General features: G+C 37.8%; 1 protein-coding gene across 1 annotated transcript in view; it reads left to right on the plus strand.

The window, feature by feature from the left end:
* The window catches only part of LOC122838525 (TSC22 domain family protein 2-like), a 36,616-nt gene extending 16,405 nt beyond the window's left edge, over positions 1-20,211 (plus strand). Inside the window, exons 2-3 of the mRNA XM_044129233.1 lie at positions 18,380-18,431; positions 18,760-20,211. Of these exons, the coding sequence (XP_043985168.1) occupies positions 18,380-18,431; positions 18,760-19,053 (346 nt within the window). The 3' untranslated portion in view covers positions 19,054-20,211. The remainder of the gene's footprint in view (positions 1-18,379; positions 18,432-18,759) is intronic.
* Positions 20,212-24,231: the final 4,020 nt, after the last annotated feature.

A 24,231-nucleotide genomic window follows, 5' to 3' on the forward strand; every position in this document is an offset into this window, starting at 1 on the left:
CCAAGCAGTCAGCAGTTGGGATCAGGAAGGGTAACACATTGGCATTTCAACACAAATCTGCTCATTGAAGGATTTATTCATTATGTAGGAGTAGCTGCAGTCTTCAAAACTTGAAAAAAGGGCATTTGTTCTTGGATTCCTTAAAAAAATAAAAAAAATAAAAAAAATCTTTATTGATCCCAAGGGGAAATTAATCACACAAAAAGAGTGCAATTTAAGCGCTCTCTTGAGATTAGCATTCAGGAATCTAATGACTAATTTGGCTTTATTTCAGCCCAGATCTTGATTATCAGCTGCCATTATGATGTCTTCACATCTAAATAGAGACATAATTTTACAAAACAAACCTTGTAGCAAATGTTCTGGTGAAATTAGCCTCTTTGCCACTTTGTACACCCATTTCATACCTGTGAATTACCGTTTCATTCCTTCACCATTCTTACTATTTTGTCAAACCTGTAAGCAAATCACCATACTTGCTTACAGGCTTAACAGGTTTCTGGCAGAGTGAGAGCTGTCAGAGTTGAGTTCATGCCAAAAAACTATTGATCAAGTGTGTATTATGTAAACGCGTACGTCATAAATTATTGTTCATTCACACAGATGCATGTGCTCAGTGTAAAGTGTAAACACTTTCAGCCTCAAAGTGTTTACAGATTAGTCAGTGTATGCTCCATTTGGTTGGACAGATAACACCGTACAGAGTTTTAAAAAAACAAAAAAAAAAAACGGGCAGAAGCCTTGGAATTATTTTACCATTTATAGGGAGAAGATGCAGTCCTTTGAACAAATAAAAAACAATAAACACACAAGCAGCAAAGACATGAGAAATGATCCCATGTTCAGCTTTTTGCACTTGTCCTGCTTCAAAGTGATTTACTTTGAGCAGCGTTAGTCTGTTCATCTAAAATTATTTGCAACTGAATATGAAGAAGATTTTGACAAGCAGTTGAACATGTCTGCAACTAGAGCTGGGAACTTTATTGTGGTAATTTTAAATAAGTAATTTAACAGATTTTGATGCATTTAAATGTTTTGAGCAATTAAATGCAATTTAATTTTTTTACATACAAAAGTCCCAAACTGAATCTTTTATAATGCGTTTCTGGTAGGTCCTTAAATCTGATGCATAAGCGGCAACTGAAGACAACAGCAATGGACGACAAAGGCGCTTCTCTTAGGGTTAATTTTTGCTTCAAAACCGGTCTGAAGAAACACTGTAAAAGACTATTGTGTGCAAAAGGGGTTGGCCTATCACTGAAACTATTCAATCTGAAAATAGCATCTCAATGCAGCACGTGTTGCTGCAACAAGTTGTTCCCAATGCTAATGTCAGCATCCACAGTTCACATTTCTAAAGTATTTTTTTGTGTGAATCCTCAAGAGTTCCTGAAAAACTTGAATCCTGAGTGGGTATAATAGCACTTTGCACCAATTGTTGTTGAGCTCATGTCAACAACATAGATGTTTTCTGCTAAATTCTTTATTCAGCTATTTAGCAGACAAAAAGGTTTTTGAATTGAAAATGTTGCTTATTTTGTCGATATATTGTTTTATTTAAAATGCGATTAATTACAAACCCTGCAATTTACTCTATTTGAGTAAAGAATCCTAGTTCTGTATCACATTTCATGTTAGATGTCATTTAATTAACTTTTTCTCATTTTAATGTGTTTTCTTTGTGAGTCTTCATTTTCAACTACTTAGGAAAATGCACTCAAATTCAGAATTATTGCAAATTTCCCAAAGCATTTGTGCTTAAGCACCCTAATTGGAACTGAGTATCACTATTATCGTCACAATTCTGATCATTGTTTTTCCAAAAACAGTATGGTAATTTACATAAAAAGATAGTTTTACAGTTATAATAATGTAATGTATATAATAATCTGTTTTCACATTCTGAATTGCTTTCTCATTGTTGTTTTGACTTTTTACCATAAAGGTCTATAAGGAACCTTAACTATGGCTCCATGTAGCTGATAAAGACTCTGCGCATGGAAAGTTCACCATGGGGCAGTAAATGCAATGCCCTCACGATACACCAAGTGTGCAGCATGTGCTTGGTATGTAAGAGGAGTTAACTGTGATTTGTCACAGGAATCTGCTAGATATGATATGCAAAGTCATCTCATCTGCACAGCAGCTGTTAAGTCTCAGTTTGGAGACCTTTGATCAATGTCTTGAGATAAACATTTGCATCAGCTGGTCACATTCCTTATGGACATGTGTATGGTTAACTTTAGTTTTGATTTTGGATTTGAGAAGAGCTTCAGAATATATATTTTTAACAGTTTAATCATTTTCAACAGTGTCCTGCTGAAGTCTGATTAAGTCAATGATCTGAACATTTCCTCAGAGTGTAAAGTGTAATTTATTCGCTTTAGGTTTCAGCTTATGTCTTGTGCCTTTTCTTGGCTGTTATTGTATGTGCTCATTAGCTTCCCGGCCTGCCCACTTAACCCCAACAGAGGCGCTGGCATGTGACAGGCCAGTGTTGCTGGAGAGCAGCTGACGAGCTCTGACAACAACAGTGCTGCCCGTCTCTGTGGCAAAGTTCACTAGGCCGTTGTCATGCCTCAAGAACCAATTCTACACCTTATTTAAGCAGGGAAGTAAACGAGATTGAGCCTTGTGAAATTAAATGAAGCAGATAGTTGGTGTTCCTCTGTAGTTTAGCATGAATGTTTGCCCCACAGCTGACTGAGCCTCTCCTGAGAGGGAATATCCTGACTCATCTGTGTTCATGGTAACAATCATGTGTAAGTTGAGCAGAAATGAACAACCTCTGCTTCCGAGAATGCTCGTATCAGTGTGACATATTTTCACTTATCTTTTTCTGACTTTACATGGTTGTTGTCAGCCTCTGCAGAGACACCGCGACCTGCCACAGCTGAAGCCTGAGTCGTGCTCTTATTTACTCAGGGTTTGTAAGTTTAGTCACAGACTGCTCCAACAAGCTGCTCTTTATTTCCTGAATACTGAGGCCTTCGATATGAGAGTGGGTGGGGTGTGTGCTGTCAGCGTTGGTTAGTTGCACAGCTGGAGCCTTGCCTGAGTTGGTTATGACTGCAGGCTTTGCCTCATGCAGAGAGTCAAGTCCATGTTTGCCACTGAGCTTTCCCCACCCACCCCACTCCCACAGCCTCTCCTAATCGCCCCCTTATGAGAATCAAGCACTTTGCTGGGTCACATCTCTTTCCAAAGTCTATTTTAGTCGGCGCTCAGGCCTGGATTGCTTCTCAGCCAAAAAACTCAACAAATGTAACGTCTGCGATCAAAAATAGGGGAGAGTTTCAGAGCAAGATCTCTACACGTGTTTTTACATGCGTGGAGATCACGCATGTAAACCAGCATGGTTGCTGGAAAAACAAATCCAGAAGAACAGTTTGTATTTCTGAACTCTGTGTTTTCATTGGGTTTGGTCCTTTGTGTCATTCTACCTGGTCTTAAGACTCTATTTACCTCTTTGGATGTTTGTAGGACAGAATAGCATAATTGTAATCAGCCTTTGTGGTTTTAATATCATTGTATTGTGAGTTTGAGTCTCACTTGATCAAAAATGATGATGTTGCATCTCCAGTGTGTGACCTTTCAATGTCTAATCTTTGAAAGAACAATGCCATTTGAGATTAAAGTATTTACACTTGATTGCATTAACAGGACATTTTTACATAGTAAAGATTTGTCTTGCTGTACTGACAGACATTGGCTGATTAATTCAGTGTTGAGCACTCATCATGAGATAAGGAACGACAGCAACAATTTCAACACAACACTCATTTTATGTCTTTTTGTAGAATATCTTATTGACCTTTATATGTTAAGTAGAGGAGTAATGATTTATCAGTCTGATAATACGTAATCCTGGACTTTGTGAGATCAGGGTTTCTGAATATTTTCTAGTAAAACAAATGAGCCTTTTTTGTTTTTACAAATACCTTAAAGCGTTTAAAAACCACAATTTGTGTTTTAAGGGGTCTGTAATTGGTCATTCAGTCCTGGTTTGTCAAGAGTATTTTTCAATCCAGGTCTTCCGAGACCAATGCCCTGCATATTTAGATGCGTCTATGCTCCAGCACAGCAGACTTAAGTGATAGCATTAGCTCCTGGATGCCATCAAGTGCTATAGAAGCCTGTTAATCACCCATTTATTCAGGTCAGGAAGGGAAACACATAAAACATGCAGGGAATTGGTCCCTTAGGACTGGAGTTGAGAAACACTGATCTCAATGTGGTTTGTATCCTTGTCTTAATATAAGGAGTCCTAGGTTTAAAAGACATTGAAAAATGCTGCATTTTTTACATTTTCATAATAAACACCAACAATATTCTGGCACTGTAATAATGTGAGATCTTATTGAGTTCTCAACCTTAAATTGAGATTGGTATTAAGCATGATCTACTGGGAGTGTCATTTAAAGCTCAATAGTTTTGCAAAAAAAAAAAATTGGATATATATATATTTATATAAGTATATATATATATATTTATATAAGTATATATATATATAAATATATATATATATATATATATATATATATATATATATATATATATATATATATACATAATTTTCATTTTGTTGGTGTAGTTAAAAACATGAAGTGAAACCTTGGCGATGCAAATCTTAGTTTAGGAACTATGGTGAAACGACGTCTAAATGTTTTATGCTAATCAAAATCATAATAGCTTTTGCTGCATTGGGCTTCAATTATAAAAGCAGACTTTAAACCTTTGGTTGTAAATTGCTATTGATGCTTATTGTTTTTTTTGGCTTTTTTAGGATTAATGTATTTGTTTTTGGAGGTTAATTTTAAAACTTCTCAAAAAATATGAAAACATGTGGATTGGTAGGAGTGGTAAACTTAGTAAAAATGCATTTACATTCCTTTGTAGAGTTTTCTTCAGATGCTATGGAGCAGAGGTGTCAAACTCTAGTCCTCAAGGGCCACTGTCCTGAAACTTTTAGATTTGCCTCTGTTGCGTCAGACCTGAATAGAATAATTAGGTCATTACCAGGACGCTGAAGAACTTACCTACACAAAAAGGAGGCAATTGAGTCATTTTCTTCTGGTGTTTTGTACCTGTGCCACATCTAAAAACTTCAGGACAATGGCCCTTGAGGCCTGGAGTTTGACACCCCTGCTATAGTGAGTGATTGTTTGATGTTCATGGTAATGTTGAAATTAAACTCAAGGTTGGACTTATATCAATGATTAGTTAACCATTGCAGGCAGTGTACCTTTGGTCTTCGGTGAAACAAAATGGGTTTTATATTTCTAGTCATTCTGGCACAAGCAAATTATAACATTTACTACAACTCAGTAAAACAAAGCAGTGATTAGTAAATTTACTTGCATAAAACTGGTAATGAGCATCTCTACTCAATCCAGCGATTCTTTAAAATTGGTTTTAAACATTCAGCTGGTTTTCCTGCTTGTAAAAAAATGTTTAAGGTAAGCTTTACAGAGCTGTGTGCTTCAGAACATTGACTTTGCTTCTTGTCTTTGGCTGCAGAGTTGGCTTTAGGATAAATGACTCATTAAAATTCCCAATTTTCCCAAACTCTCTTGCCTTGACTTTTAAATGATTGCTTTTCTCTCTGTCTGTCATTCTTGTCCTGCCACATAAATAGTTGGTGCATATCTCTTGTCAAACCCTGTAGTTTGTTTTGCTCAAGGAGATCAGGTCACAGCTGCTTTCTTGAACCATGTCGTTTGTGAGGTCTTTAAACTTGCATTGTCTAAATAGCTCAGCAGAGCACCAGGAAACTCGAATGTTATGAGCTGCTGTGCGTGAGGTGTGACAGAGATAAATCTGTCAAAGCTCAGATATGAAGACTTGGCCATAAATCAGGCCCAACAGTCACTATTATAGTAGCGGATGGTTAACCCCATGTTAGTCGTTTTAACCCTGCCGGCTTTTTTGGCCTCTGGGCATTGTGTACATTTGTAACTCCCGATCTTGTAGACCACCTCTGCTCCTTCATGCATGACGAGACATCTACAACCAACATGGACTTTCTTTGAGACATGTTTACATCTTGTGACTTTGCAACTGTTTTTGGGCAGAATTGGTTTCGATACTTAAGTAAACTTGAAATATGTTAAAAAATAGTAAGCAAAGTAACTGTTTGAAAACAAAAAATAAACGGACTAAAACTGACTTTTTGTTTTTTGGTTTCGATGTAGGGTATTTAATTATACTGTGTAATAATTGTAAAAAATAAAGGTAACTACTTCATGGATGCCTATCACTGGTTCTTTTCAGGACGCAACCCCCCGCGAAAAACGAGGGTTCACTTCATGATGACTATAAAATGTAACAATCCATTCAAAGATTTAATCTTCAAAAAAAGTATGTAGTTATACTAGAAAGGTGATGTGGAAATATTTGTTCAACAGTGTCTGACGTTGAGCATAGTGTACTGTGTAAACTTTCTAAAAATCCAGTCCAGGAGTAAATGTTGCATCATTGACAAACAAGTCGAGGCCGTCAGATATGATCTGTGTTCAGCTGTGTCACATTTCAGTGTCGCTCTATTAGATAAGTGAAGAGAACTAATATTCTTTCCCCTTTTGCATTGGGTAAAAAAATACAGTTCATGCTCAACCATAAATTACTAGTATACTAGACTAGTATCCAACAGAGACATATTATTTGCTGTCCTCCACTAATGCTAGTGATGCTTGAAAAAAATCTTTAATTATAACTTTGTTCCTGTGTAATTTAGCTCACTGGACTGTTTAATTCGATCTGATTCCTTTGGGCTGTATGAGATTCTCACGCTATGATGAGCTTTTTTATAAAGCTACTTCAATGAAATATTTCTGTGATAATATGTATAACATGCATTTAATGTTTTAAAATTTTATCAAGTTAAAAATGTCATTCTCAAGGGATCATGAAACAGAATACACTTTTTTTTTTTTCCATTCTTCTTTTTAGAGTTGAGGCCTGTACTTATGCTGAAAGAACAGATACATTAGGTGACAAGAACATAGTTCTGTCTGGACATTTCCTATTTCACAAGAACTCAAAACTGCAGAAGAGTCCTCATAGATCTCTCCCATTGCTGCATCATATTTCTGAACACTTTAAATTTTGAACCATGTTTGTCAGACAAGAAAACCGATCCTGCTCACAACATTTCAAGATTTGTTGGTTCACGCTTTCAGAAATGCATGTTATTGTTACATATAAATTCTGAGAAAAATCTTAAAAATCTGCTGTCGGTCTCTTCTCTGTCCCCATTTTTCACTTCTCATAAATCTCACTCAAATTCCTGTATGTCTTAAGCCATCGCAGTCTACTTGTGTTTCTCTTTCCTCCCATGTTTCTCCTCCTTTTTGTCTTCGCTGTTCTTCATAAATGCAGGAACCCGTCCACTGCTTTCTATCAGGCTTAGCAGATTACGGGGGTCAAAGCCCATCAACGATATCTATGAGCTCGGGCGTGTTTACACACACGTGTGTGGCCTGAACTGGCTGGCTAAACCAGTCCCTGCACTGCTTTCACCCCTATGCAACAAAATTTCCATCCTGAGTATCTCATTTGTTGGGGAAGTCATTGGTTCTTCATTTAGGGAAACTTGAATATTTTTTTTTTCAGCCCAACTAGCTTAAACTTTTCTCTTTGACATCTTAATTAAAAAAACAAAAATAGGAAAACTATTTCAATATTCACAAACATTAATTTGGTTTTTAAGAATAATTTACATTCTTTGAAATTAGATGTCACTGAGTTTAAATTAGCAAATATCTTATAAATGTTAAATCTAGAAGCCAGAGTTTCTGAAAACATGTTAAAAATAATCTGTGTAACAAATGTTTTCACTATATTTAGAACATACTTTAAATGCTGTCAAGCCAGCATGCATACATATTAGCAACTTGGTGTTTGAAAAATGCTGATTCCCAACTTTATCGTTCCTTATGGTACATCTTGTTCAGCTATGCAACAAATGTTGAGCTTAAGTTTCTGTTGCTCCTCTGAGAGTTTGTGCTTTAAATTCAGGAGCTCTGAAAAAGCAAATTACATTTACAAAGAAAGAAAAGCAATAGTGTCTGGAGTCATTTTTATGCTCCGACGACAAAGCTGGTAGTTTGCACACTGGACTTGTGATCGCTCTGCTTCCTAAGAAAAAAGAACAAATTGATTTTGATTTGTATGATTGTCTTTTCTACTAATTCAACCAGATGTTTTGATTAAACCATAATACCTAGAGACTCTGTACTTGAATGGCTTTTTTACTAAATGTATTTTGGTTACAAAAAAGGCCAAATGATATTTTACTTGTACTTGAGTAAAAATAGTGCTATTCCTGCTTGTGTACAACTTTGGCTACCTCACCCACATATGTTTATTACTCACTTCCAGTTTGTTATTCAGCGTGAACAGTGGCAGGTCAAAAGCATGAAGATTCCTGTTTAATTATATCAGTTTAATCAGCAAAGGATCGCTTGTTGGTTATTACTGGGAAGTGGACTTCTGACTGGTCACAATTTGGTTCCAGTAAGCACCTCCCATGCCAAATTAGCTTGCAAGCAAAATACATTGGAAAATGTTAATTTTTTTCTTTAATTTTAATTCTTGAATATGTAAATATTCATGGCTAGCTCGCTTCTTTTGTGCACTAGTATCAACATTTTTTGTGCTTTTGATTCAGACTCATTCTTGACCAAACAGAACCAGCTAAGTTATTTTTGCTTCTGTAAAATTGTTCACGTTATAAGTTTTGCCTCAGTGTTCCAATCTAATTTATACCGACACAGGACACTTTTATTTACAGTCTTAATTTAAAAGTTAAGATATTCCACAAGGTCTTAGTCTTTATTTAGCAGTGATTATATAGAGGCCTTATCCGTCCCAACAATCCATCGATGTTTATGTAGGAGAAACGGTAGCAGTTGAGCAAGCGTGCGTGTGTGTGTGTGTGTGTCTGTCCTCTCAGCTGGAAAGATTGTTTGTTCCTCTTCCAGCTCTTGTTTGCCTTCAGGCTCTATAACAGAGCAGCTTTATTCAAAACTTTTCAACTAACCGCAGGTAAACCTGAGGGAGACGCCTCATTCCAACTTCCTTTGTCCTGAGCCAGCTCTCCTGCAAGGTTGGACTTGTTGGGAGTGAATGGGGCATTGCACACAAACAGACTGAGGGCATGCAGGAGCATTCTTCACAGTGATTGATTTGATTTATGAATAATGTAAAACTTGAATTTGGTTGTGGGCTTTCTCATCAAATATAATTAGTTCAGGTTTCTCCAGCAGTGCGGGGATCAACATGTGCATGCCTTTGTCTTAACAGATTCACTTGCTAGTATATGCTACAGCTGCACTCGTGTGAAATAGCTGAGCTGCTTTAAAGGATGGTAATTAAAGTGACCCAAGTTGACTGAAAAAGTGCCACAGTAAGACTGCATGCCAAATAGTCATAGAGACATAGATTAGAAGCGAGTGCTGTGCCTTGCAGAACGTTTTGGAAGGTTAGGACCACAAAGTTCAATGTTTTTATTGGGTATTTATGTAATAGACTGACACACTGCTGTGCATAATTGTAGCACCACAGTAAAAGGATACATAAATGTCACAGTTTATGATGAATAAAAGTGTAAAAGTTTTGGCCTGCATTTGTATCCAGCACTAGACAACATTAAGGGTTTTACCCAGCCTGCAGACTTTCAAGAAAGCCATCGTATGGAATCAAATAAGACAAACGTAGAAATCTCAAATTAGGGATTGACAAGTTCTTAAAATATTATTCTAATGCTTTGCTACCATCTTTCCAATAAATAGGAAAGTATCATTCAAAACGTTATTTAATCAACTTTGCTCTACCACAGAAGGTAACATCCACATTTTTTCTTTTCTCCACTCTTGAGCCAATCAGTGCCAAGGTAAATGAATGCCGCTCCTGGATTGGCTGCAATGCAAACGCCCTCCAGTAGCATGTCAGTCAGCATTGCGCCAAGATATTTCTGCTCCCCAAGCTGCTTTCTGTCAAATACTTTAGATATGCTGTACGGAAAAATATGAGACAAACCAAGTTTAGCTTTGAAGAGAAAAATCTTAAAATATTAAACTGCGAATAGACGTGCACCGAAAGAACAGAGTTTTTAATCACAGTTTTCACTCGATTTAACAATACATGATGTGATGTTGCCCATTGCTACCTAACTTACTCTAGGAAACTGGCTCAGTAAAATAGACAAAAGAAACAGTCAGTTATGACTTTACTATACTCATTACCTACAAATACTATTTATTTTTCTTCTTCACATCTCTTTCCCTGTGCCTTGAAGCTTGAAGAGCTACTAAATATTATGTGCGTGCTAATAATATTGCTTATATTCTGAATAACAGTCTTTTTTTTAATGAAGGTATTATTTTCAAGTTAAAACTTGTGAATTTTTATGATAATAAATTAGATGGATTTGTTTTTCAGAGGCCTTTCCCTCCACAGATTGACAACCTCTGATTTTCCATAAACGTGCCTGGGATACATGATTGGATGCATGCTATCCTAAAATCCTAAATGGTTATTTGATCCTACACTTTAGGACTTGTTTCTCTGGTAACAGATTAAATTTTGACTGCAAAGAATGATTTCATTTTCTAAGTTATAGTCTGCATTGATAAACACATTAGCCTGCTGAATGGATTTATTGTAAAGGGGGTGAATTGTCCCAATATTCAGCAGCAGAAACCCTTTTACTGCCTTCTTTCTACAATCATCAACTTTATGACTGTGGATTTATATTTTCTCTGAGTGAACCTAATCAGTAGCTGTCACCCGAGTCCTAAAGCCTTATTTGATGCAGACCATGAATGTGGCCGCTGTTTACGACACAGAAACATTTACCTGTGGGTCGAGGAGCAAAGTTAGTGGACAAAAAGCTGAAGTTTCACATTTTTTATGCTGACAAGGCAGAACTCTGGTAGTTGGCTCCTTTATGAGCTAATCTGTGGCTTTTTAAAACTCCACTTTTTAGCCTGTGTGTATTTTATGTAAAGTTTATTTCATAGTTTCTTCTGCATTTGTTTAAACATTGTCAGTTGGGGTTGCTCTCGCTGCACACAAATGGAAAGCATGCCCGCAGTCAGGAACACTGTAATTGCTAACAGGCCCTGAGACATATCCTCAGAGGACCTAACCCATTTTTACTTTTGGGATCTCTCTGTTCAATAAGAGCCCAGTTTTGAACGGATTACTCGGCGGTTGTGTAGAACACCCCCTCCAGCGAAATCTCTGACTGCAGAGCTTTGATGCATATGGCGCAACTTGACATGGAGCAGGGGTCTCGTTTCAGCTATAACAAGCATTTTCTGTGCAGACGGGAATTGATGGATGGCGATTTTGAGCATCAACGATAGTTCTACTTGCTCAACACACAACATGTCTAAATGATAGTACTGTGTGGAGCTTTCACTTCGTCCGCTTCATCTCTGGAAATTGAAGTGACTTTTGACCTGCATTGCTCTAGGAGATTTCTGCCCAGCAGGGATTCTCCTCTTTCCAACATAACCATGTAAAATAAGCAAAGCATTTTCATAAAGATATCAGACGTTTTTCCTGTACACTGTTAAAACCCAGCTTGAGATTTTTTTTTATTCTCATTTCAACATTAGCTAATGAAGGTTGAAAATTTAGCACTCAACCTTAAGTTTAATTAATATTGTAAACACAAAACAAATAAACTTTTTTTTTCCTTGGAAGAAAAATTAATTTAATGCAAAATTTTAAACAAAATTCTATACATCTGTTGTGTTTTAACTGTTATCACATTTCTTTGACTTTGTCAGGATCAGTTGGACAGAATAGGTGCTAAGTGGGAACAATATTTATAAAAAGGACTATTGTTGCAGTTTTATTACAGTTGGGAATAATTGGTATGCACAAAGTTGGCTGACACTGAATTGTTCTTAAAAATATCTTGCAATCTCTTTTTTGTTGTTTTTATAAATTAACTGGATATTTGGCTGAGTGTTGCAGTTTGATCTCGCTGCTGAAGTTTCATTTATCTATAAAACTTCAGCATTTGGTTGTCATTGCTCATCTTCATAATCTAATGTCAAAACATAGTAAAACTAATTGCTCATTGTTTTCCTGCAAAAGCTCCCAGAGATAGTACTGTGACCCAAACCGTAGAGAGAGAGAGGATAAACCCTTGATCTTGTGATAAATACTTCACTGAATACAGAGGCTTGTTTGCAGTGCGCTGCCAGGACTTTCCTATTACAGCCTCAAATGTAACTCTATTACACTTAACACATTCCAGTGGGCTTTTAATCCAGAAGGAGTCAAAACATTGGCTCAAATCACTATGGCTTAGAAATTGGATACAGAGGCACTTGCTGTAATGTGCACTTGAAGATTTCTGTCTTTTTTGTTGCAAGACTTTTATTATTAATGACAGTTTCACCCATTTTTAATACTACTTAAAAGTGCAAACATCGAAACCAAAGAATGTTAACACTACTGCTCTTCTCTATGATGTAGAAAATATAAAAAAACAAAAACAAAGTTGACCTTATATGCTGCATATAAGGTTATAATGCATTGTCTATCTTGTTGAATATTACTATATATGTTTTGCTGACTGACCAGACAAAAGTAGAAATTTTTTTATCCAGGATTTCAGAAAGAGGTAATCATATTTATGGGCATAGATGGTGGTGGCAGTGTGATGGTCGAGGGCTGCTTTGCTGGTTCAGGACATGGAGGACCTGCATGTAATTGCTGAAACTATAAATTGTGTTCTGTTATCAGAAAATACTGAAGGAAGATGTTCAACAATCACTTTGTGATCAGTTTGTTTGGCTTGGGAGGCAAAATTCAAAGTAAATCAGTAAGTCCACCTCTGAAAGAATGTTTTGGAGTGGCCTAATCAAAGTGCAGATTTAAATGGTTAATAAACAGGCTGTTCTTGCTTGAAAACCCTAATTTAAAATAATTTGGCAGAGGAGTGGACAGAGTTGACCAAAATTCTTCCACAGTGTTGTTGGAGATTAATTGCATGTCATTGCACTTGATGCCAGTTGTTTCCCCCAAGGGTGGCACAACCAGTTCTTAGGTTTAGGAGGGAATAACCTTTTATTCAAGTTATCTTTGCCTGGTGTGAAAATATGTTTGACCTGAAACATTGAAAAGGACAAAATAAGGAGACTAATGGAAAAAAAAAATATTCTTTCACTTTTCAATATTTAAGCTAACATCTCAAGAACTGCTATTTCAGGCTGGAGGACCCCTGCCTGAGACCCCCCACTGTTCTGTTGGAGTTCAATGATCATGTTACTCTGTAGCTCCTTTAGAGTTTCTCCAGGAGCAGCTGAGGTTGCTCAGAAGCCAACATTAAACTTCCCTGCTGGTCATTATTTTAGCCCCTAATCAGGCTGAAATAACTGGGGCTTCCATAAACGAATTATCCTTGCCGGTATGAAACCCCTCGTACTTCCATCATCCGCTTCTGCACTTACCGGAGTTGTCCATGTCTTACACATGCTGGTCTGCTTCCAGTGTGTCACAATGGGACACAGTTACTCATGTCAGTTTAGTGATTCAGCTCCGGGTGATGATGCAGCCTGAGGCCTTTTTTTGAGGAAGCTTGGTGACAGCAGACACACCCACTACCCGTGACTGATTTGGCTGTAGGAAAAATCACGTTTTACTGCTGCATGTCCTAGTTTGTTCAGTCTTTGCCGTTTCTGGGCTAGTCATTATGTGGAGGACACTGAATATTGAAAAGCTGGTGTTTTGAAGGAGAGCAACAAACTTTCAGCATCCATGCTGCTGTAGCAGGCAGGAAGTCTTTTGTGTTTTCTGTAGGTTTTAACTCAATGGTGGAGATTGAAATGTAAAAAAAAACAAAAAAACATGCAATTTCACATCAAAATGAAACATTTTTATTTCTAACAAGTTGCTGTTTTTATTTCTAGTAAATATAATAATCAAGCACAAAACAAACTTAAATTTTTAGTTTTAAAAGGATTAGGAAAAAGCTGCTGCTTATTAAGTCCTACCCCCAAGTAACTTGTCTTTGTGCATAATACATACAAAATAATGGTAAAAAAATAAATAAATTACAATTCCACTTTCTTTGTAGGGACATGGGGAGGTTAAAAAGTGAAATGTCTCTTGACCACAGCTTTTTGACCATTTAAATTAATTTCTTACAGTATTGATTGGTTACTTAAGGAAAACTGTAGCAGACTTTGTTTTGTAAGCGTCTCACATTTGAACAGCTTCAAGCATTTGAAGAGCTTGAAAAATAAACGGGGAAGTACTTGATAGATTAAAAGATATAACTTAATTTTATTTTATGAACATGCAACTATCTATAAAGCTTCAATCTTTCAGAAATAAGTTCCTAAACTTGAGCAGTTGTTCCTCTGTTGACTTGATGTAATTGATGCAGATAGATGTGAACATATAGGATTTCCAGGCTTCTAAACTACTGCTCCTTTGTTTTCAGATGGGATGATCATTAGTTGAGGGGTCGTCTTGGTGGAGTGCTGGGGTCACACTCTTGTTTACTTTTTCTGCTACTTAAAACAGAAAACGTTTTCTCTGTGCCTCCTAATAAAATCCTTCTAGCGGGTAGTTTTTGGTTTACTGTGGTAACTATCGCTCAATAATATCAGCCTGTTCCCTTTGATTTATGTTTTTTTTGGGGGGGAAAAAAAGCAAACAGTGAATAGAAAGTTCCAAGGTATCAAATGTTTATGTAAAAATGTTTTGCATAAATTGGCTTGATTGATATCTTCTAGAGAATATTCATTAAATGGGAACTTCGGAGAAGTCATAACTGCTTTTGACTTTTTTTTTGTGCCTGCTGATTGTGACTTCTACTGCCCCCATCTGGTGGAACTGCTGAACTGTGTGCTTTTAATCAATTTGAGCCAAAATAGAGCTGTTTGCACATGTAAGAGAACAGTGAGTCGTCAGCCCCCATCCTCCAGTTATTGTTTTGAAATACGAAGAGAGGGGGGAGAAGTAAGCCCCAAGCCTTGATTTATTCAGCTGCCTCCCCCACAGTGCCTGTTTGTGGGCTTTAGGAATCGGGGACGTGTGCTGGTTCATCTGTGGTTTTAATGGAGAACACATTGTGTTTCTGAAACTATAATCCAATCATGTAAAGTAATGCAGTCTTTGAGAGGACTAGGAGATACTTTCCATGTGTATCATGAAGTGTGGCAGCACATGAAGGTAGTGTAAAGGATGATTAAAGCAGACTTTGTGAATATAGTTAGCTAGCTGTGTGTTGTCCCAGCGTGAAGGCTGCTCAGCTGCAGATGTTTGGGTCCTGAGGTGTCCTGAGCTGGAATGTGTCGCCTTGTCCTGGTGACTTTCCTGTGAGGAGAGGACCGGTGCAAATGTACGCTGCTGCAGACTGCAGGGAAGGTCCACGAGGAGGGTAACTCAGCAAGTGGTTCTTATATAAACCACCACATGTCTTCCTTGTTGAATTAAATGTACAATTCACTGTGTTTTTCTTGGACGCCAAATAGGAATGTTAATTTCTCTCCTAATATTTTCTGTAACTCCTTCTGGACACATCTCTAAGTTGCTTAACTTGGTAATCTGATTCAACTTGCATACCTTTTGTGTTTTGTTATTGATGAAAACACATTCCAGCAAGGGCTTGTGGACATTCCCTCTCGTTGCTTGTCCCACATGTGTATATGCCTACTTCAAAGGGAGGAATGTCTTCTGCTTTGTGTGTTCACCACAAATCTTGATCGAGACGTGTGATCTTCAGATCCTTTACCTTATCGTGTGTTTTAAATGAAGTTAAGCCTTCTCTAGGGGAAGATTTGTTTCACTTGCAGAAAAGAAAGTCCAGGGAAGCAAAGGTTGTCATAATGAGTTATGGACAGTGGACATAAAGTAACACCACATTCTTTCTGTCTATAAAATATGTTGTATAAGTATGAAAAATAGAGTGAGTGTCATTTTCTATCCCACTGTGAAAAAGTTCAATGCAGATTCTGACCTTGCAATTTTTAGATTTAAATCGGCTGTACTGTGACGCTGTTGCCTAACAACATGAAGGTCCTGGGTTCGAATCCCAGCCTGGGGTCTTCATGACTGGAGTTTGCATGTTCTCCCAGTTATATTGCCCTTAGGTGTGTGTGCTGTTTTTTGTCCAGTGTGTTTCTATGGTGATCTGTCCAGGGTGTACCTCGCCTCTGAACCATTTGAGATGAGCACCAGTTCAGCTCTTCCAACCCTACCTGTAAACTCCAGTCCTCAAGAACCCAGTGTCCTGCAACTTTTATGTGTTTCTCTGCTTTAGCACACCTGGCTCCAATGTTGGCTCATTAGCAGAGTTTGACTGCATGCTAGTGAGGCAGTTTAATCATTTAATCCAAGCGTGTAGGACAAGGGACAAATCTGAAAGTTTTTGGACACTGGCATTTGACACCACTGGTGTAGAGACAATGGCTGGGTAGATTTAAATCAATTGACCTGGTTGAAACATTTTCCATTAGCTTTTATTTATATAATTTCAAAAATGGCGATAAAGGAAATAAGACTTGGGAAGAAGATGACCTAGAAACGTAAGTAATGCAATGCAGGAAGCAGAAAAAGCCTCCAGGTTGTAGTGGAAAATGGATAATTTGGTTACTAAAACAGTTTCAGCATGTCCGTTACAGAAAAAAACAGGCTCAGCTTGACTAGCGCTGCCTCTACATGCAAAGCATTGCCTCGTCTTATTTTTCCTTGTTAAATTATCACCGAGCCTTTTGAATGAGTCGTGCTGTACTTCTGGAGGCTTTTTGGCACACGGTGGCAGTGGATGTACTCCTTCAAGAGCCGAAGCGAGCAGGGAAGGAGGAGCGCATGGCTGGACTCCGCCTCCCTCCACTCTCACCATGTGATCCAGCGGGGTTTTAAGAAACTCTCACTTCGTGTTCAAACCACACTCGTTCGTGTTTTGAACCTCGCTCGATTGTAAACCTTTTAATAAAAAAAAAAACTATCCGAAGAAGCAGAAACATGCGCTGCAAGATGAGTTACAGTCTTCCCTGCTCGCCGGGAACAACTTCTCCGCATTCAAGCAGGCTGATGCCTTACAGAGCCAGATGCGTCAGGTAAATAATCGCGCTTTTACCTCCATGTGGTAAACCTTTTTTACAATTATTTTTAATCTCCTGTTTCGCATCTCTCACTCAATCGGCTCCTGTTGCTCTCTGTTTAAGCTATCTGCTTCGTGTGTTTGAACAGCAACGTGGTTTGTGTCTGGTTGGGACACGTACTCCTAATTTTCGCTTAAAATGTGGCATCTGTTTGCTGTGTGGTTGTCATTTGCGGTCTGGGGGCTCCACGCGGAGCTGTACGTGCCCTCCTGCACGCGGGACGTAAATAGATAATGGATTCTATAGGAGACCATGTAACCTTCCAACCCCCTAGAAGCGTGAATACACATAAATTTAAACGTTGTTCATAATGAAGGTGATCAAGATTGTAGTTGCTGGATTGTATTTGAGAAGTTTTCCCTCGCATGTGTCTGCATTTAGTTGTTTATGTTACATTTCAATAGCGTTACATTGTATTTTCTCTCATCACACGCTTCAGATTTTTCCTTGTTTTCCATTGGCTATCTATTCATTCAGGTCATGATATGCTGTTTATACAGGGAAGTACTTGGGCTCAAAAGTGGTGTTGCGCTTCTATAAAATGACCTTAAGACTTCCTGCTAATACTGTAAAGCCTGTTTACAGGGAACGGAAAATTATAGATTTAACAGATTTTTTCCCCCCTCACATGTATAAGCCATGCTTCATTATGGATTGAAGCTTGTCTCCAGACACTTTTGGATATCTACTTTATCTAGAAGTGCAGACTGCTGCAAAACGTACACTTAGATTTGTTTTTAAATAATTTTTTATTGCCTGTAAATTTACTGTTTTCCTCCCTCCCCATAAATTAAAAAAAATAAATAAATTACAGCCTTTAGACTCTGTTTTGTCAGAGTTCAAAGTTTCAACATCCATTCAGGAAATTTTGTTTTAATCTAGGATGTCTGGACTGAATAAATTTTAGATGGTGAACTCTTCACCTCTAGCCTCAATCTGTTTTTCTTCACTAAATTGTCCTGTGGCACTGAAATATTTAAATTTATTGTCAAAGCTCACTGTATTGGCACCACAAATATTAACTGCTCTGAGACTTGACCTGTGACAAAATCTGCTCTTATTGTTCACATGTTAAGCTTTTACTGCTTACCTGTAAAGGCCTCCAGATTTATGACTGTTGTTCCAGAAAGTAGTTATGAAATGTTTTAATGTTGTTGGTGAATATAAAATATCTGAAAGGAATCTGAAGCACATGATAAATGCTGAATAGTCGTCTAAACTCTCCATCTTTCTCTCCACAGTGCATCTGGTGCCAGCGTGGTTGCCATCGATAACAAGATTGAGCAGGCCATGGTAATTTTTCTATATTTCTGCATTTCAACACACAAACAAGGATTCCAGTTATACCTCAACAATGATTTAATTTTCCATGAAAGCTTTTCCGCTGATAACAAGTTGGATCATAAAACTGACTTTTGGGCTGCAGTTTCATCAATCGGCATTGATTAGAAACGATCTAAGATAAACTTATCACATGTAGGAGGCGCCTGAACAGTTAACTTGTTTCTAAAAATAGATCAGACATCACTGCTTTATCTCAGATATCAGGAATGTGTTTTGTTTGTATTTGCTATATGCTAATATTGTTTTTTTTTTTTTTCCTTCTTCTTTTTCTTCTCAGGACTTGGTGAAGAGCCACCTGATGTACGCTGTCCGTGAGGAGGTGGAGGTGCTGAAGGAGCAGATCAAGGAGCTGTATGAGAGAAACTCGGTGCTGGAGCGTGAGAACGCTGTGCTGAAGTCGCTGGCTAACACGCAGCAGCTCAGCCAGCTGTCCAACCAGCTCAGTTGCCTTTCGTCGCCGCCGCCGCTGCAGCTGCACCAGCCCCCATTCATCAAAAGCAGCACCCACTCCCTGGTTCATCATGAGGGGAGCCAGGGCGTCTCCTATCAGCCAAACATCACTTCGGCGTGAACCCCCTCACCCTCCCTTTTTTCCCCTTTAAATCCGCGTTTAAAGACACGCCTCCCACGGACAGGAGCAGAATGTCCTCGTTGGGGAAAGACATGACAAACTGTCCTTTCAGCCCTTAAAGCAAAAGGCTCGGCTCTGCTCTCTGCATTTGCATGCATTGCGGCCATTGCAGGGCCCTCACACTGTTAAGACATTTACCAACACTTAAAGTCTTATTGTGTCCTGTGTTTGGCTGCGTGTGAGCCGTAAAACTGAATGTTGTCCTTGAGTAGGAGAAAGGTGGGATGGGGCGGGGGTTCACGAGCTTGGTGAGTTTAAACTGTGGGAAATAAAGTGCTGGAAGACAGTGTTGCAACAGAAATCCTGCAAAGAATAAGTAAAATGAGACTGAAACTGTCCACTTCCCCACAACACTCCAGGGCCGGAAGAGGAGAAGGCCAGACATGGCGCTGGTTGGAATGAGCAAAAAAAACGTCCTCATTGAGCGGAGGACAAGATCGGCCGTCTCTACTCCATCAGAGCGAGACGAGAACCTCTGCTTTTTAAAAATACATGTATGCTGCATCGAATGCTTGTTTTCTCAAAGCCTCTGTATTTTGACATTAATTGTAATAAATACTCATAAGTTGTTCAGTTTTAGCAATTCATTTATTTATTTCAGGGCTGCTATTTTCATAATGTAAAATGTACAATGTCATGAAGTTACAAATTCAAAATGACTTAGGTTTTTTTGGGTATTTTGACATCTGTCAGATATAACATCTTTTGGTTTTTCCAACGTGAATAAGTAGGCAATAAGTTCCTTGGTTGAAATTGTTCTCAAGAACTGGTAACACTAAAGGTGAGGTTTTATGAGGAGAAATCCAGGTTGAATGTATATTTTGTAAAGTATTAAAAACGTGTAGGGTTTGTACAGGACAATACCTGTTATAGCATATGTGATGGGATGTTTCAATAAAGAAATTATTAATTTACTTTTAGACTTTTTTTTTTTCATTTTTGTCGAGACAAAAACAAAAATTTGGGGGTCTATTTTTTTGGGGGGGAGAGAGATGAAAAGCTGTGAAAATTGTTCAACCTGCTTTGTAACCAAAGACTCAAACTGTGTTAAGTCATTATTTTAATTTTTATTAAATGCACATGTTTTTTCTAACTCTCCTTTATGCTTTTTTTTTTTTATTATTATTTTGTGGGTTTGGATGTTCTGCATGATCTGTAACCAGACCACCTTCTTACCTCATTTCTTTTTTTATTTTTTATTTCCAGCACTCTAGTTTTCTATCAAGTCTGTGAATAAGTGTTAGACAATTTAAGAACAGGAACTGTGAGCAGAAGGGGTGGAGTAAGTAAGCAAAATGTTTGACGCAAAATGTTTGTGGCGGCAAAACAAAGAAAGGCTGGAGATGTATTTTGTTTAACAATGAAGGGAGCAAACCTTGTGCGTAAGATGTAAGGAGTCATCTTTATTGTTATGTTAAATCTGATGTTCGGAGGAAAGTTGTTGGCACGATTTCATCTGCAAAGTGCAGCACTTTGCATACAAAGACCATAGAGCAATATCCGTGGAAACTGTTAAAGCATTTCACACTTTAAAGCCGCTGGGCTTATTATGGGATGTCCTGTCTGTTTCTCGTCTCTGTGCCTCTGGTGCCGATGCCTTCAGTCGTTTCTGTGGCTTAGAACCAAACCAAGCTGCTTGGTAAATGTACAATCAGACATCTTTATATATAGCTTTCTTTCCCCTCTGCCCCCTCTCTTATTTTTTTATTCTTCAATTGAAGGAGATGCTGCGTACATGCCAGATGTACTGTATGAAAGTGATCGCTGAGCCTCGGAGAAAATATCAAAACAAATGCCCTTGTAATGTGCTGTTAAAGAAAATTTTAGTTTTCATTCAGAAATAAATGACTTGTTTTACCACATTGTGCTGCCGGTGTATTTATTAACGCTTCTGTTTTAACATACTGGAGTTTCTCTTGACGTCAGATGTGCTCTGACTGTAAACAGTGGGATGTGCAAACAAAAAATCAACTTTGGGTCAAATATAAACATGACCGCAAGGACAAACCCTGCAGGTAAAGTTATGTTTTATTGGTCTGTGACATAAACACTGTTTTTTTTCTGGATTTCATCCCCTTAGCTAGATTCTTTATTGTGAGGAACCTTGATCAAGATTTGTTTCCCCATTAGTTTCACATTTTCACCATAGAGTACTTTGCACCCAGAAAGTAGGCTTACAAATTCTGTATTTCCTCTAAATGATTAGCAGGAGAACCCTTTAGCTTTAATCTACTCTCTTGTGTAACAGGTTTTAGTTCTGGATTTAGGAGGTGCAGACATTTTCTACCTGTTGACTAAAACACTGAATATAAAATTGTAATGGAGAGCAACAGACATGAAAAGCAAGATATAAAGATCCATAAAACATTAAAATACAGAGATCTCTTGCTAGAACTGAATTTTACATGATCTGTAGACTAAACATTAACTGCAGTGTCTCCTTTTCAGGTTTTCCTTCTCTGTCTCTTCATCTCTAGCTTTTCAAGCCCTCCCAGACTGTTTCTGCTGTAGCTTCCTGTTAGTTGGAACTTTTTCCTCACCTGCTGTTGTCACATACCTGCCTCTTTCTATTTTCAGAGCAGTCATTTCCCAGGGATTTGTCATCTATATATATATTTGGGGTTTTTTTGTTTTGAGCTTATGTCATGTAGATTTTATGTTCCTAGATGCCGTAACTCTAAAACTGAAACTATTCAATCATAAACTCCCAAAAATTACATCACAGTCTTGTCACAACAATAAATAGAACTCAGAATGTATTTTTTTTTACGATCCCTACCTACCATTAAAATAATTATACCCACAGAAGAGGTGAAGCCATCTCTAAATTCCTCATAGCTGGATTCCGATAATGTTCCTGAGAATCTGATCTGATTGTTGGTTGGGAGGAATTTCTTTGTTTTGCCCTGAAGGAAGTAGTTACCTGTTTTCCTTAGAGATGAGCAATATCCTTTTGGGGTTTTTTCCCACTTGTTGATACAGAGGGAGAAGGAAGATGACGCCAGAGCAATGCAGAGGTACGTGTAAAAACCTAGATGATGCCATCCTCAACCACTTGTCAGTTACGTGTTGACTCACACATAAATCAAAGTGTAAATACAAATCAGATTTGTTATTTTCTCTTTTTTAATGAATTCTGGCTGGATGGCAGCTAATGTTAACACCTGACTTTAACATATTTTCTTAGGACTTTATGTGTTAGATCAAGACATAGTGAGTAACTATCATACAGAGGGTGAGAAGTTCAAATCAGGGTTAGCTAACAAAACAATATCCCTAGCTTTGAATATTTCAAAGAGCACTGATCAATCCATCATTTCAAAGCGGAAACAATACGTTACAAACCTACATAAACACATTAAGACATGTCTGACCACTTATACTGATGGACTCGGCAATGAGACCATTAATCAGAGAAGCAGCCTGGCGGGTTCTGGTAACATTAGAAGAGCTGCAGAGATCCACAGCTCAGGTGAAGGAATCTGTTAACTACTCATTGTGCGCTGCAAAATCTGGTCATATGAACTCCTGTCTGTAATTCACAGCAAGCAAACTAAAATGAAATCAAATGAAATGTGACTAAAATGAAACCTGTTTCTTGTATGCCTGCATGTGGAGTAAAGTTAACGTGGTGACAGCAGCAGGCTGTAGGTTTGCTTTTTTATCAACAGGGAGAGAAAAGCTGGTCATAGTTGATTGATAAGGTGCATGTGGGACAATACTGCAATGAAGAGGTTGTAAAAGACTTGCTAAAGTCTTTTACACATACACCCAGAGCTAGAATGGACTGGATTAGATCAAGTCATTTTCATGTCAGAATGTCCCAGTCAAAGTCCAGATCTAATTTAAATTAAAAATGCACCCCCCTTTCAAATGTGAACTGTAAAAATACTTATGCAAGGAACAATAACTGTAAGATATTTTTATAGAATAAATTTGAATGTTGTACCTGATGTTGACTATTTCTTTTTTGCAACTTGGCTTTGAATAGAAATATGTCCACTAGTATACAATCAGACAGAAGAGCATGTTAGTGCTGGTGGTCAGAATATTCTGCATCTAATTATCTGCATATTTATGTTTGTATGCAAGCAGATCCAACAGTAAAGATTACCTTAGTCCTTCCTCTCTGTTAGCACTTATTACGTAGTTTTCTGTTATGAGCAAAAACTGTCATTACTGTCAGGAGGGTGGGAACGTTTGCCCAAAACAATAAGTTTGCAAAAAATGTACAGTTCTTTATAAAGTGAACGAGGTGTACAGAGCCTCGTGCAGGAAGCCAGTTGAAAGAATGTTTACATCGTTTTAAACTGCATGATTGTGAGCGTGAGTGGGAATAAAAATACCAATAGGTATTTCGTTCCATATAACACAGTAGGAGTGTAACTGGTAAACCTTTTCTGGATGCAAACTTGACTAAAAACCCACCTGTTTCGGATTGTATTTGAAACGTAATCAATTACAAATTTACTGACGGAAATTGACTTATTGTCGTGTTTTGATGGTTGATTCTATGTTGCATTGTGTTTCTGTGTTTGATATGATGTAAAGCCCTTTGGAATGCCTTGCTGCTGAAATGTGCTATACAAATAAAATTTGATTGATTGATTGAAGCATAGAGATGCACGATCATGAATCTATTTGCTCTTGAATATTGAAAAGATCAGCTTCCCTGGAATCCAGGCTCTTGTGTTTACAGGTGTTGTCATGTCATGTGAATCCAGTTTCCCCTCCCTCTCTTTTACAAAGTTCCACTTAATCTGATCATCTTGCATTTAGATCCAATGAAAGGAGGAATGAGCCTCGAGGCTATTTTTTGTGCCAGTGTTTCTACTGACCCATGGATGGCCTTCTAGTTTCTATGGATGATGTTTTGCTTATTTTTCTGAGTTTATTGCTGTTTTGCTTTGGAGTGACCCAGTATTTTTTTTATTTCCCTGAGTTCTTTCCTTTGCCCACATTTTCTTGGTTTGACTGATTAATTTAATTTTTGTTACATAACATGGTGGAAAAGAGCCTCATGAAACCAGAACATTTTATTCTGCCGACGACATTTACCGTAATTGAAATAAAGCCAGCTCAGTTTTTCTGACACACTCCTAAATCACAGATCCCAAC

Source organism: Gambusia affinis, linkage group LG10 (assembly GCF_019740435.1).
Source record: "Gambusia affinis linkage group LG10, SWU_Gaff_1.0, whole genome shotgun sequence".
Lineage (NCBI taxonomy): Eukaryota > Metazoa > Chordata > Actinopteri > Cyprinodontiformes > Poeciliidae > Gambusia > Gambusia affinis.